The sequence below is a fragment of the Grampus griseus genome (genome assembly GCF_964374135.1).
Source record: "Grampus griseus genome assembly, chromosome: 1".
NCBI classification, from domain to species: domain Eukaryota; kingdom Metazoa; phylum Chordata; class Mammalia; order Artiodactyla; family Delphinidae; genus Grampus; species Grampus griseus.
This window is the reverse complement of record NC_139017.1, coordinates 132,955,088-132,970,767: the sequence shown is the minus strand read 5'-3', so window position 1 is coordinate 132,970,767 and position 15,680 is coordinate 132,955,088. Positions and strand designations below refer to the sequence as shown.

Here is a 15,680-nt window from a genome sequence, read left to right as displayed (position 1 = left end):
CTCAAAAAAAAAAAAAAAAAAAAGTGTCTCAGAAAAGATACGGACTCTTTGGTCTGATTTGAGTTTAAATCCTGATTCTGCCTTGTTTGGAAGCTGGGAACTTGAGTTAATATCTCTGAAGTTCAGCTCCCTTTCTCATCAAAATCAAGTGTGGCACAGGCTTGCCCAGCCATCTTAGGTGGGGGAATGTATGTGAAAGTGCCCGCCATGGGGTGACAGAGAGGTTTCAGGGCATGTCACTTCATTTGACTTGACGGCAGTGGCTCTCCAGCACCCTGGATGCCTCGTCCAGAAATGGCAGGACGGAGGGCCACGATCACTTATCTGCCGTGGACATGCTGTTGCATGTGCCACCTGTGTGCTGTCCCTGGTAACACAGTAGGTAGCCAGAGCAGGTTGGGTTTCACAACTTCTCTTCTATCTCCCTTCTCCAGGCCTTCTCCATCCAACCATCACGGTATTTTAATGTTCTCATCAGTCTCCTTTGTTACAGAGAAAATGTATGGGGTAAACCCCTTTACCTACGTACTGCATAAATACTTCTCAGTTTATAATACTTCTGCAGTCATTCATTGAGGGAGCTATCCATGTAACTATGGATAGTTTTTAGTTCTCTTCGCCCATCCATACTGGCCTTCTCATCTTCTGTGAGGCCAAAAATGGAGAGAGGGTTCTGCAGATGAGGATTCTTCAGGCCTAGGGACTTCCCTGGTGGCACAGTGGTTAAGACTCCGCACTCCCAATGCAGGGGGCCAGGGTTCGATCCCTGGTCGGGGAACTAGAGCCCATGTGCATGCTGCAACTAAGAGTTCACATGCCACAGCTAAGGAGCCCACCTGCCGCAACTAAGGCCCAGCACAACCAAATTAATTAATTAATTTAAAAAAACCAAAAAGGATTCTTCAGGTCTAGACTTGTATGGACTTGGCCCAAATTCCCCTGAGCATTCCCTAATTAGCAGGAGTGGGGTCTTTAGGGAGTACTTCCAAAAGGCAACGACTGATGCATGTGCACAGGAAGTCTTTTATCAAAAGAGGCCCCAGTATAAATCAGCCAAGGCTCTCTTTGCCTTTATATAGTATGCTATTAACAGGGTAAAGCCTCACTTGTATTTAATCCCAGTGATAGGTCTTGTCAATAGAACTGAACCCATCTGAGTGATAGTTTGATTCTTGCTCTCTGTTCTCTAGAGCCAGTACAGCCTCTGTACCCTACTTTAAAATTCTAGTCAAGAGGGTGTCAGATCGTACTTTTTAAAATTAAACAGCCACATGTATGCCAATCCATAAATAAGAAGTACACTTTGGCCAGTATGGAGGTGATGATATTAATACGGGCTTCATTTCCCTGGGTCACTGAATGTACCAGGCACTGCACCAATGCCTATAATAGACTGTGGCACATGTAATCTTTACAGATGTGTAAAAAGAGGCCCTATGTGCCCCATTTTTCAGATGAACACCCCAAGGGCCAAGGTCACACAGAAGGTTAAGACAGAATGTTGAGAGTTAAACCAGAAAATCAAAGTCCCTGGTGAGATTTATGAGATGATATCTGAGGCCAGACACGGGTATTAAAGCAAACAGTCTTAATAAGGGAAATGCAGAAACTGATCAGAAGCAGGGCTGGGAGAGAAGTGTCCACAGCTTAGCAGTTAAAATCAGAGCATGTCTGACAGAGCGCTGTGTCATAGGTGCCAAGGGCCTGTTACAAGGGAAAAGACTGTGTCATCCTCCTCTGTACCTGCTGATCAGCCTCGGCTGAGAAACGACGCCCAGGCATCTTTTTAAAGGAACCCTAAATTCTGTAGAGGGAGCTGCTTTTCCTAGCAGCTCATTTAGAATCAAAAGAGCCTTGGTTGAGCCATGTTTGAGAACCGCTCAATAGTACTGTGCTCACTCGTGGAGGGTGTGACAGAAATAGAAAATATGGTTCTGATTCTGAGGGTCCAGTTTGCTATGTGACATCAGAGCAACAGAGCTAAGAATCCGTCTGATGAATAAATACTGTGCAGAGCACCCCTCCTCCTCTTTAGCTCCCTCCCCGACACCCCACGTCCCCCTCCCCCGTTACAGAAAAACCAGTCCTTGTTTACCCACCACAGATTGTTTGGGCTGTGAAAAAGATGCAAGATATGATTTTACATCTTTGGGGTCATACAGCTCTCAGAGCTTCCAAAGCTGAAGGCAGTCCAAGCTCCCTGGAGCCAGTCAGGCATTTGTATAGGGAAGGCCAAGTGTAGCTAAAGGGGGGAACTTTAGGAAGACCCCAAAGTTTCCTTGGTTGTTTAGTCTCTCTTGCCATCAACTTCAGTTGCGTTAAGTATAAGTGGATGAGAAACATATGAATGACATTTCTGTTGTGATCACATGTGGGTTTCAGCATGATGAAGAGTGAGGCTTAAGGAGTCCAAAATCCTTTGCAAATAATTCAGGACATTGCAGGCAGTATCTGGCAGCCTCCCTCCATCCCAAATTTGGGAACCATTTGGTTGGGTGATACACCTGCTCAGTGCCCTCTCTGCCCACTTAGGCTGCTAAGCCCCAGGGGATATCTGTGAACAGGTTTCATGTGTTCTTGTTTTGCTCAAACTGAAATAAAGGAATTGGTTTCTAGGAAAGGCAAACTCTTTACTGGAGAACTCTGGACCTTTCCAAAACCTCCAAATAGAGGAGAGGAAAATTTGGCAGGCCTGAGCTTTATTAACCATGGGTCACTTATAGGTGATTGGACATATGTTATATTCTATTGTTCTTAATGCCAGTGAGATTGTTACGTTCATAATAATTTTAGCCATGCTCTACATTTGTGTGATGATTTCATTTTCAGAGCATACTATGTACATATTGCATATCAAATACCTATTATGTATGTATTTATAGATCTAGGTATATACATTCACACATGTAACATGTGTTAGGACAGCCTGCAATATGGAAGCTAAGGGAAGATGCAGGGAGGCACACTCAACCCAGCAATGGCAGAGAAGTCAGAGTTTAGAGAAGGCTTCCCAGGGCAGGTAATATGGAGCAGAGTCTTACAAAAGGACGTGTAATAGTTAGTCAGGGGAAAGCGAGAGGGGCTGCCTTTCAGACAGAGAGAGGAGAATTGATGAAGACTCAGAGATGAGAAAGAAAAGGGGAATTGGGGGAATTTCTAGGGCAATTTCTCTCTTGGGGAATTTCTGGGCCTTGGTGGGCTTGCTGCAGTAAAAAATGATGGGGCAAAGGGCGGGGGAAATGGTCACATGTATGATTAGGCCGAACAGATCAAAGCCAGGTCAGAAAGGTCTCATATGCCGTGGGGAGCATCTAAAGGATGTAAGTAAGGGAAGTGATATAATTAGGTTTGTGTATTAGAAGGATCATTGGGGTGCAGGTATGGAAGTTAGAGTCTGTGAGTGGGGCTTGTGGAGGTGGAGGGAGAAGGACAATATTTGGGGCAGGGATGCCAGTTTAACTGCTGTTGCAATAACCCAAGCAAGAAAAGGTATGGGACTGACTAATGTAATGACAGTGGGGAGAAATGCAAAGGCTTGTGTTTGAAAAATAGAGTTGATAGTCCATGTGACCTACAGTAGAGCAGATGAGTGAGATCAAGAAGGGAAGAATGATATCCTGCTGGATGGGTAAATAGGGTACCATTCACTGAGACAGGGACCCCCCGAACAAGAGGAGCCCCAGGAGGAAGGATTTCAAGGTCTGTTTTGGACATGTCGATTAGACGTTCAGGTCAAATGTCTTGTATGGAACTCAGGAGCAAGTTCGGAGTTTGGGATAAAAATTTGAAACTCAACAGCATAAAAATTGTCATAATACACATGGGAGTGTGTGAGCTGACCCGGAGAGTTGTGGTAAGTAAGAAAAATCCAGGAGGGAAGAGAAAGAAGAGCCCACCAGAGAGACAGAGCTGATATGGGGTAGGGTCTGGACCTGACCTCGGTCGGGTCTTTGGACTCACATCTTTCCACTTTCCCAAAAAGGAATAGAATTAAACCATCTGTGTTTCACGTTTCTTGAGAGCATGTTATGTCCTAGGATCATTGTATACTTTATACCATTTCAGACTGGCACAAAACTCTAGTAGGTGAGATTTTATCTCCATTTATAGATAAGGAAGCTGAGACTCAAAGAGATTCAAAGGTTCATGGCTAGGATGCGACCAAACCAGAATGGAAAACCAGGTTTTCCTGACTCCAAGGTCTATGCTCATATTATTGTACTAAACCATGTTTATTTACTGCCTTTAAGGTAAGAGGTGGTTCCTCACCGTTTCGTAGGAGAGGCAAACAGCTCACTTCAATTCAATCTGAGAAGTACAAAGATAGAGGTGAATGCTAAGAGCCCCCATTCATAAACAGAATTCTCTGTGCTCTTCTTTGTACTGTGTAGTGAGCTGGGAGTTGTCTGGAATGTGTATAAATGGTTTTTTTTCTAGTAAGACGATAGCACAGTCCATTTGGAGGGAGAGATGAGCCACCACGGAAATACCCACCGGCCCCACACATGCCTGTGGCTACCCTCGAACATTCCCAACCTGGCTGGAGACACTCAAAACAAATCCTCCTGTTCCCTCCCAGGACCACTGGCGCCTGGAGCCTGCCTCCTGCCCCTGCCAGAGGCTTAGGCCAAGCTTGGGATGATGGAGTGGGGGAAGGCAGAGCGGACGTCTCTGAAGCAGCTCCCTGCCCTTAGCCCAGTCGACACTCCCAGAAAGAGGTGTGAGCAGGCGCCTGGGTTTTATCACCGCAGGGAAACTCAGCTGACAGTAGCATAGCCTTAGATCAAAGTCAGCCAGTGGCGTCCACTCATGGATCCAGCTTGGGCACAGACATAAAAAGAGGCAGGAGCACATAGAGAGAGACTTCTAATGCCAACTCCAGCATTTCTGATCCTTGTGATCCTGGGTGGTTTGCTTACTGTCCCCGTCCCTGGGTCTTCACCTGTAAAACGGGCTGTGCGTGCTCGACTCCATGTACTCTTAGGGTTATTCTAAGTCTGAATGCAAATGTACGCTCAGAAGTCCCTTGGTACCTGAGTTACTACCCAGCCCATCCTGCCCTCCAATACCTACTGGATTGTAAACTTCGAGAGGACAGGGATTATGTCATTTATGTGGCTCTGGACACCCATCTTTCCGTCTTTTTATATTTAAAATAGTAGTTTGAACTCAGTCTGTATCCAATAAGTATGTGCTGAATATTTACTCAGCTAATGTAAGATGTTATAGATAGTAGCCATTGAATATAACCCGTGAAGTTGGCACTCAAGAAAACCCCTCAGTAATCTTGGCCACAGGTCAGAGAGGCAGTAGAACAAAGTGGTTACTTACAGAAGCCCCAAGAGGTAACCCCATGCAACCCCATGAGCCCCAGGGCATGTGAGGGCAGAGTCTGTGTTGAAATAGCTTGCTGTAGAGTTCTGATTGGCCAGCTAGGGGAGAATGACTCAACTTCCCGGAATCTTAGTCTCAAAGACAAGTGAGATCTTAAACATCTCTAGTCCAATCCATTTATTTTATAGATAAGGAGAGTCAGATTTAGAGAGAAAAATAAGCTGGTAGATAATAACTTGGATCCTGCTTGTATCTTGTAATTACTCCTCCCATATTTACTAGCTATTTGACCTCCTTCAGCTGAGATGTCCTCATTTGTGGAGTATGTATAATAATAGGACCTCATTGGGTCCTCACTGGGTCTCATTGGGTCGTCAAGCGTATTAAATGTGATAATGTCTATAAAGAGCCTAGAAGAGTCTGGCACATAATAAGCCCACAGTAACTGTTAGCAATTACTATTTGATTTCTATTTCTCCTTCTTCTTCTTCTTCTTTCTATATTATAATTTCTTCTTCTTACTGCCTGGCTTTGAGGGTGGTTTCACTGAGACTTTTTTTCAGCCACCGTATTTTAAAAATTGAATCTTTGACAAGCAGTAGGATATGTTGATGCAAAAATATACCCATCCTTCAAACCGTGTGAACTTTTATATAAAGTAAAATGCAGAACTTTAAGCCCTCATGAGAATCAAGATGCTTGCACAGCCTCATGACTCTGATCGTTGCTGCCTGGGATGCCCTCCCTCTCTACCTAAAGAAGCACTTATTCGTCCTTCAAGGCCTGGCTCCCATGTGGTCACCTCTGTGAAGTGCTCACTCCTTTCCCAGGCAGTCTGGGCTTCTACCACACTTGTCACCCACCTCACTGTAGCACTTGGCATGTTTCGTTGTAATTTTTCTATTTCCACTTCTGTCTGCCCAGCCTGACTAGGAGCTCCTTGAGGAGGAGGGGCCGTGCCTTATTGTTAATTCTTCTCCTCCAGCTCCTCCTTCCTCTTCCCCCTCCCTCCTCCTCCCTCCTTCCTCGTCTCTCTTCTTCTATTATTATTGTTGTTGTTATTTTGCCTTATTATTTTTATAACCTTGTTGCTGATCTCAGTGCCTAGCATATAGTGTGCAACCAAATGTTTTGTTTTTATTTTGGTTTTCTAATTATTTATTTATTTATTTTTGGCTGCATCGTGTCTTAGTTGCCACATGCAGGAGCTTCCTTGTGGCATGCAGGATCTTTCATTGCGGCACGCGGGGTCTTTCGTTGTGACGCGTGGGCTCTTCCTTGCAGCCTGTGGACTTCTCTCTAGTTGTGGCATGCGGGTTTTCTCTTCTCTAGTTGTGGCGCGTGGGCTCCAGGGCACGTGGGCTCTCTAGTTGAGGTACGCAAGCTCAGTAGCTGTGGCGCACAGGCTTAGTTGCCCCGTGGCATGTGGGATCTTAGTTCCCCAACCAGAGATCGAGCCTGCATCCCCTGCATGGAAGGCAGATTCTTTTATCACTGGACCACCAGGGAAGTCCCAAATGTTTTGTTTTATTGCAGGTTTTTATAACTTTATTCATATCACACATAATTAAAGAATGTGTCAAAGGTCTACATACACTTTAAACAATACTAAATTGAATACTCATGTACCACGACCCATGAAAAAGGATATTATGGAAGAGAATATTACCAGTACCTTTTATGTGCACAATTTTAACTGTATGATCAAATAAATGTTAACTACTTTCTTGCTGTATTTTGCTTAATGTTCTAGTTCTTAAAGTAAGTTTGAATCTTGTTTTGGGCATGGCTCACGATAAGTAGTCCTTCCAAGTTTATACCATCTGAAAATATAAACTTTGCTTCTGTATTGTCATCTTCTACTTCATTATTAAGACCATTGGCTAAATAAAATGAAGAATGACTCTAGAGACCTCCTTAATGGTTGCAGTTACTTTTGGCTGTGGCCATTCATCCCAGTCACCTGACTATCCCATCATGCAAGCCTCATTTCAAGGAGAACTAATGTTTACTTGGTATTTAACATATAATAAGCTGTTTATATGTGACAGCTTATTTCATTTTCACAAAAGTCCTCCCACATTTATGTCATTCTTCCCATTTTGGAACTGAGGAAACTGAGGCTCAGAAAGATTACCTTTTATAAGGTCACCTGGCTGGAACATGGTAGTCAGGATAGAATCAAATAGATCTTTGACTCAACCCTTGTTTTCTCCTCTGCTCTTCACAAGTGTATGGGGGAAAACTGATCAAAAGCCTTTTGCTCGTGAAGATTCCCTAACCTACTTGTCATCAAGGCTAGGAGGTTGGTTCAATCTGAGTGAGTCTATGTTGGCTCTAATAACCCTTGCTTTCTGCCCTTGAAAAGTAAATGAAGGACTCAAAGAATCAATGGTAGCCTAAAATCAAGGGCATACTTTGGCAGAGACAAATACAGAACCTATAGAGCCTGGCTGCTTTGTATTTTTATAACCTAGGGCATGCTATTTAAGTCTCTGCTTCAATTTACACATCTGTACAATAGGAATAATGGTAGACTCTTCCCTTTAGGGTCGTTGTGAAGATTAAGTGATTTAACTCCTGCCATGTGCTTGGAATATGGCCTTTAGTAAGTACCCAGTCAATCGTAGCTGCTGTTGTTGCCAACAGCACATTATTGCTGGAAAGTCAGTGTCCTGTAAGGACACCTGTCATTAGTGGAGTCAACTGTGCTCCTTCCTTTTGGATCACAGAGCAGCCTTCAGGCCAGGATAGCCATCAGCATGGAAAGAGCTTTCACAAAAAAATATTTTTAAGTATTTACGTTTATTGCAAAGGATTAAAGCACACATAAATACATGAATGTGCTCACTCTCTCTCTCTGTCAAAACAAACTATTACTTGTTTTCTCCCAGAGCTTGGGAGTGATTGGAGGTGCTCTGGGGAACATATTTCTGTGTCCCTGTCCATCAGAGTCATGATATCTGATGAGAAGCGTGTACCATTCCAAATGAGTGAGCACAAGCAGGAGTCAACTCAGAAATTTCTGGACAGAGCCAGGCAGAGCCTTCACCTGCCATTTCTGAGCAGCAGAGCCCCAGTCTGCCAATGGAGTTCTGCAAAAGCTGATGCAGGAACATCTTTAAATCGTGGGGTTTGCGGTTTGGGTAGGGGGAGGTGATGCAAAGCTCTCCTAAGCAATTTATGTATACAAGTTTTGCTTGTTTGTTTGTTTTTTAAAAAGCATATCCTGGGATTTGAGGCCAGTATCTACCTGAGTTCAAGTCCCACCTCAGCCATTTACTACCTGTGTGACTGTGGACAATGTGCAACCTCTCTGAAACTAATCTGTCTGATGGTGCTAGAAGAGTTCTGGAAGAGAAGGGGTGCAGGGCATGAAAAGAGATGGCTTGACTTTGGTGGGTATCCATCCACCTGTCCAAACCCTGGATCCCAAGTGCTTGGCATGGGCTGTCTTATTTGCCCCAAAGCAGCTGGGGCATGCAGTATAGGGCAGTAGTTTCTAGAGTTGGCATGTGATAAAATTTCCACTGGCAAAGACAGAGAGACAAAAATGAAGACCATTTAGTGTGTGCTTCTTCTGTCTGGAACGCTCTCTGTATCATATATCAACACAAACACACACACACATATATATACAAATACAGACAGATATACATATACTCACACCTGAATAATTTCTATGTATGTTTTCATCTTAATTCAAATATCACTTCTTCAGAACAGCCTTATCTGACCCCTAGATTATATTAGGTCCCTCACTTATGAGCTCTTATAATACCTTTTGATAGTCTTTCATTTATTTATCACAGTTTGTATGTATACATTTGTGTGATAGCCATCTTAGGGTGACCAGTTGTCCCTTTTGCCTAGTACTGAGAATTTTCCAGGACATAGGATTTCTGGTGTTAAAACTAGGAGAATCCTGGCCAAACCTGAATCATTGGTCTCCCTAGTCTGCCTCACTCTGAAGAGAACAGCTCCGTGAAGGTGGAGACTATGCTCTTTTGTTTACATTTGCTTTCAGTGCCTGGATCACAGTAGGAGCTCAGGAAACATCTGTTGAACCCATAAGGAAATGAGTGAATATGTCAATGAAAGCTAAACTGTCTTTTCTTGCAGGAAAACAAACAAACAAACAAACCTTTTTTTTCCCCCTGAGATTATTCTTTTTCCTTTAGGTGTTAAATTTACCCTTTTATAAATTACCTTTATTTGGCAAAGTTTAAAGTTGATAATATTGTATAGTCTCCTGCCTTCCCTCACCCCCTTCCTCTTTGGAGGGTGGAATTCTTGCTGATTTGAGGAATCACTCATTTAGTGAAAAGAGAACCAGAATAGTTAGAGCTCAGACATTTAAAGAAGTGCTGCACTATAAACTTTATGAGGGCAGAAATTATGGTTAGATTCAGTTCACTTCTGTATCCCCAGGGTCAGGCGTAGTAAGGGCTGAATAAATATTTGTAGAATAAATGAATGAGTAGATTCTCTGCCCAGCCTCAAGACATGCAGGAGTAGACCCAGTGTGCCTAACTCCTTTTTCCTCCCTACCTTTTAATACACCCTTCCACAACCATAATATCACTTCAGCATTCATCCCTGCTGGGTGGATGAGAAGCTCGTGCCATTCCAGATGAGTGAACACGTGGTCCATCCCTGCCTGTCCCAGTCCATCTCTTGATGTCCTTTCCTAACACCTAATGGGCTTCCATGGTCTGCTACCAAAAAAAGACGTTGCCGTATCTTGAATAATGAGAGCATCTCTCTCACCTGCATGTCTTTGTTCAAGCTATTCCCTTGACATGGAGTGCCTGTTCTAATTCATCTGGCTAAATCTTACTAGTCTAAGCTTATGTCCCATTCTCTCAGAAGCCATCTCTGGACCATTTCATTCCTCACCCACTGTGCCCCTCCACAGTATCCTATGTTTTGTCTTTACCATCCCATGGACCACACTGTTTTCTATTTGACTATTTACTTATCCAACTACCCTGAGATGAGGAGCTTCTTAAGACAAGAACTCTTTCTGATTCATCTCTGTGTCCTCAGCACCCAGTTGAGAGAAATGATATGCTATTAGGTGTCTAATAAGTGTTTGTAGAAGGAGGGGGATATATCAGTTTTTTCGTGCCATTAAAATGCTAGGTTAGAAACAAACATAAAATCCCAGCGGTATACAAAAGGACATGTATTTTTGTTCACAAGTCTATCGATTGGCTGGGTGATGCTGGTGATTCGGGCTCGCCAGTTGCTGGAGGACTGCGGGGATTTGCCGATCCTGTTTGGGCCCTCTCACGTATCTGAAACATCACGTGTGAGAACTGAGCTGACTCAACTTGCTGCGTATCCATCCAGCAGGCTCGCTGGGGCATGTTCTTGTGGCAGAGGGAGAGAAGGAAGAGCAGAAGCACACAGTTGTCGAGGCCTAAACCTGGGAAACCGGTGCACAGTGTCACTTCCGCCTCATTCTGTTGGCCAAACCAAGTCACAAGGTTGACCCAGACTCAAGGGTTGGGAACCCCACCTCTCAACAAGAGGTGCTGAGAAGTCATATTGCACAGTGGGTGGAAGCAGGGAGGGCTAGAAAATGGGGACCATTATTACAATCAGTCTACCACAGAGAGGGAGTTGGCCAGGAGCTGTCACATCAGTTTCTTTCCAAAATGATCTCTTTTGCTACCTTGACGCCTGAATGAGTTTATCAGAAAGGTTTCCAGAGGTGAAGCCAGGCCCGTCCTTTGTCAGGACTGACTTCCCCACCGTCAAAGGTATTTAATAAGAAGCTGGTCATAGAAACATCACATGGGAGGAGGATAAGGCTCCTTCTAGCCTTGAGGGACAATATTTTCACATACTCTGCCCCTTTCTTTCCAGATCAGCAAAAACCCGATCTTTGTACCAGGAGTCTGGGGCCCTTATTTCTCAGCCATGGTCCCTGGGTTCTGGCTGAATGAAGGTGGCCAGAGCGTTACTGGAAAATTGGTAAGTTGACACTTTCTTCATATGGTCTTTACTGTTTTTACACCCTTGAGTAGTCCATTTTGTCACATTCCCCGTATACCCAGGATCTGGAAGGCTTGCAGACTCCTACATCAGAAGAATTAACTTTCTCTTAGCACAAAGTCTCACATATGGAGCATATGTGGCCCGTGTTTGCCAAAGGAATCAATGTTGATCCAGGCATTGATGACTAACCCATCTTCTCACCTATCTTTCTTTCACAGAACAACCCATTTTTCTCACGGCAACAGAAGTAATATTCTACTTGGTAAAAAGGACTATGTTAATCTCCAGCCAGAATCCTTCAGTGGTTCCCTGTAGCCCTTGGGACATAGCTCAGATAGTTTTCTGGGCACATCATTCCCTTTGTGGTCTGCCCCCTCCAGTCTCACCCATGTACTTGTCACGAAGGCCAGATTGCCCTACTCACAGCTTCCCCATGGCTCCTGTTATTCTGCTCCTCTGTGCCTTTGTATATGCTTCTTTCCCTACTCGGAGAGTTCTTTATCACTTGCTAGTTTTACTTGATCTTTAAGATGTAACTCCAGTTCTTAGCGCATTCTGCGATAATCTGTCTTTTCCAGAAATCTACGCACTCTTTAAAGGCATGGGTTATATCATACTTCTCTTTGTATTTAGCTCAGTGCCTGGTTCGTAGAAGGTGCTTGGAGAAAATGTGTTGAATTCATGGGGTCATCTCATAGGGAAGACAGAAGATCTATAAAAGTGAGATGAGTACTATACCAGAGGTACAAGGCACAGAGTTCGCACAAAGCTAGATTAAGGAATTCTTTTCAGGGGAGAAAGCATTTGTACTGCACCTTAATGATAAATAGGGACCAACCAGACACAGAAAGGTAGGGATATTCTTCTAGGTATGAGAACTTGCATAGGAACAAAGACATGGGAGTGAAAAATAGCAAGGCGTATTTGAGAGTAATTGCAGAATTTCAGTTGTGGCATAAACTGTTCTTAGAAGAATGACTTACGATAAAAGTTAGAGAGCTGGGCAGGGACCAAACAGAAGTCCCTGTAAAACATGCTAAGGAGTTGAACTTCAGGTAGTAGACCACAGAGAGTAGGTGAAAGATTGGAATAGTGATGGGTGTTGTCAGATCTCTGTTATAAAAACTGGCTAGCAGCCGTCAGGAAGAAGGCCTGAGGGTGCACGGCTGGGTGAAGAGAGACCAGCTTTAATAGGTTAGTCCACAGACAAAAAGCCATGAGGACTTTGGCAATAATGGACAGTGGCAATAATGACTGAGAATTGAGGTCAAGAGATCAGCAGACCTTGGAAGGATTAAATGTGGAAAGCAAGGGACAGTAAGATCCAGGCTCAGCTACTCAGCCTCACATTCACTATGTTGTATTGAAATCATCTGTTTATGGTCTGCTCCCCTACCAGCTTTTCTAAATGTCCAGCCAAATCAAAAGTGATCTGATCTCAAGCTGGATATGGATACAAATAACCATTAATTTTCCATTTCTTCATGTGTTTCTCTTTTATTCTTAGCTGCCTCAAGTTCTCTCTCAAAGTTGATGCACGCATAGGTGGGTGGCTGGATTCAAAGAGCATGTTTTGTGCCTTCACTCTTGTGCCAGGCTGTAGAGATACCTGAATTAGTCCCCCCATTAGTCCCTGGTTTTAAGGAGCTCATCGTCTAGTAGAGAAGCACAGTGAGTATAAATTAAATAACGTCTGATAGGTCTTAATAACCAATTAGACTTTTCTAGAAAAGTCAAGAAAAAGACATCACTCTATGCCTAAGGTACAGTGGGATTGAAACTTTACAGTCTCCTCTTTAAACTAGTGTTATGTACTTACACAACTTTCCACTTAAATATCCACTCCCTTTCTATGACACATAGAAAACCCATTACTGAAACATAGCCCTTTTCAAGCCCACATCATGGTATAATTACCTTCAGGAGAACCAGAAGTCATAACAGACACAACCCAGAGTCTTTTTTAACAAGGATAACAATCCAGTAAACTAACTCTTTGTGCAGGGTGCATTGTCCATGAAGCTGTCCATCAACAGGTTTTCAGAGAGTTAGTTTACTAATTGACCGTCTGTGTCAGTCTAGAAATGCTTTTACCAGTATTTGACTCAGAGTTGGCTCTGTTGCTATGGATATAAGCCATCTTTGCCCAAACATTATGACGTATCTTGGTGGACAAGAATTCGTTATGCCTGTTTCCTAAGCCTGAATTTAAATTTTAAAAAATGACCCTTTTCTGACCATTAATAAAATCTTCATAATAGTCCACTATGGTTTTTGACAAGAATCATGGGACTTTCTGGCCTTTAGCTAGCTAGTTGATTTTGCATCATCAACCAATGAAGTTGTATGTAGAGTTACACTTAGGGCAGTTCTATGTATAGAGTTTCATTAGACATAGGAATGGGGTATGACTGACTTACCCATGGGTTACAAAAAGCAAAATCTAAGGAAGTCGAGAAGTTAGCATAATGGGGCAAAATCTGAATCAAGAACAAAACAGACTGTCCAATAAATCGTCAGTCCAGAGAGACCAAGCAAAGAGACAGAAACCACCTATAAAATAAAGAGATATAAAAATAATAACAATGATGATGGTAATAATAATAAAAACAACAATTGTCCCTTATTGAGTACATTTTCCCGTGGGAAAGATTTATATATATATATATATATATGTGTGTATATATATATATATATGTATATATATATATATATAAAATCGTGTTAATCCTTGAATGATACTCATAATAATCACAATGCCTAATATTTATTTTGAAGACTTATGTCCCAGTCTCAATTCCAAGAGCTTTTCATGTCCTATTTTATTTAATCCTCTGATACCCCTATAAGTTAGGTACAGTTATTATCCATATTTTACACATGAAGAACTGAAACTCAGGGTAGCAAGCACAGCCTGGAGAGATTCCTGATGCACTGTCAATGGCCTTTTTACCTGTTTCCGTTGGTACCCACCTTTCCTTTCCATTTACTTTTTCTGGTTTATCACGGGTTTTACAGCCTATTGTCATCATACAGAACACCATAAGAGGAAGTTACATTGCTTTTATTCCGTGTTTCATATGTACATATTCTCTCATAAGCTATGTCTGAAAGTGGCTGCTCCGTTATTACATTGTCCAGAATATATTATAAACATGCAGTTGTAAATATATCACCTAAAGCAGAAGGGAAGAGATAGAAGAAGAGGGAAGTAAAGAAGGGGAAAGAAGAGAGGGAAAAAAGAAAAAAGAAACAAAATTTATCTAAACTCTAGATTTGGAAAAAAGATATTTTGTTTCATTTTTACAATTAAATACAGATCTTCCATCACAAAGCAAAATCCTTCATTCCAAGTATATGAATAGATTGGTACTTTAAAAAAAAATCTCCATCTGGTTAACTTCAGGATGAAGAAAAAAATAGGATAGGATCTTTTCTGGCTCTGGAGCCTTTGCAATTTCATCTGTCTGAGATTTGGGCTTGTTTTTCACTCATTTCAAGCTTGTGCTGCTGCTATTTATTTCCTCTTAGAAGGGCACATACCCCATTCCCATGGATGATTTACTTCAGTTCACCAAACACCCATCAAAGATTGTCTCGTGCTTGTTGATACACTCTCCAGAAAGTTTTGCAAAAACCATCACTTTTTGCCCAGGCTTTTTCCACAGAGCACCAACTGGTACAGTCACTGTGTCCAGATGCTGAAGCTTATTTCCAACTGGACCTCAGCCATCCCTCTGTCCAAGCACTCTTCTCTGTCTTACTTGAAGTCATTTTTCTTGGGGGAGGCATCGGGTAAGAGAGCCTAAGACAGTTTCCTAAGCTGCCCCTATGGTGAAATTGGCTTTCTGGGACAACTGGGCTTGGTGGGGAGTTACCTTTGGATTTTTTGAAGCCAGAATTTAAATTTATAAATTTGGGCCACAGGGTCATAATGTTTGCAGGGTTCTAGCTCTTGGAGTTTTAGAATCGGCGCATTGCAAGTGCCTATCTGCCTCCTTCCTTGTCACCAAAGCCCCTCAGCCTGGGGCTAGCCTCAGGGGGGTCAGCCAGCTCTTCCATATGAAGAGCTTGCCAAGTACTCAGTGCTGTCCAGGTTAGAGGTAGTGATGCCATCCCTTCATTCAGTCACTCTTTCCAGCATGTTACAGAGATTTCCTGAGGGATTACTCTGGGCCAGGCAAGAATATGGTCACACATGATTCCTGTCCTCCAGTGGCTTATCATCTAGTGGGAAAGCTGGATATGGAACTGGCAATTATAATTTATTATAGCACATAAAAGTAGATTGCACTACCCCGACTGGGAGAATCTGTTCTATGCTCAGCACATTGAGGCCC

General features: G+C 42.9%; 1 protein-coding gene across 10 annotated transcripts in view; it reads left to right on the top strand.

Annotated features, from left to right (window-relative positions):
- FGGY (FGGY carbohydrate kinase domain containing) overlaps window positions 1-15,680 on the top strand; it is a 421,541-nt gene that overhangs the window by 275,175 nt on the left and 130,686 nt on the right. For all 10 annotated transcript variants that reach the window (XM_082669259.1, XM_082669261.1, XM_082669262.1 and 7 more), the window contains one exon: window positions 11,209-11,316. In XM_082669259.1, coding sequence (XP_082525385.1) covers window positions 11,209-11,316 — 108 coding nt within the window. The remainder of the gene's footprint in view (window positions 1-11,208; window positions 11,317-15,680) is intronic.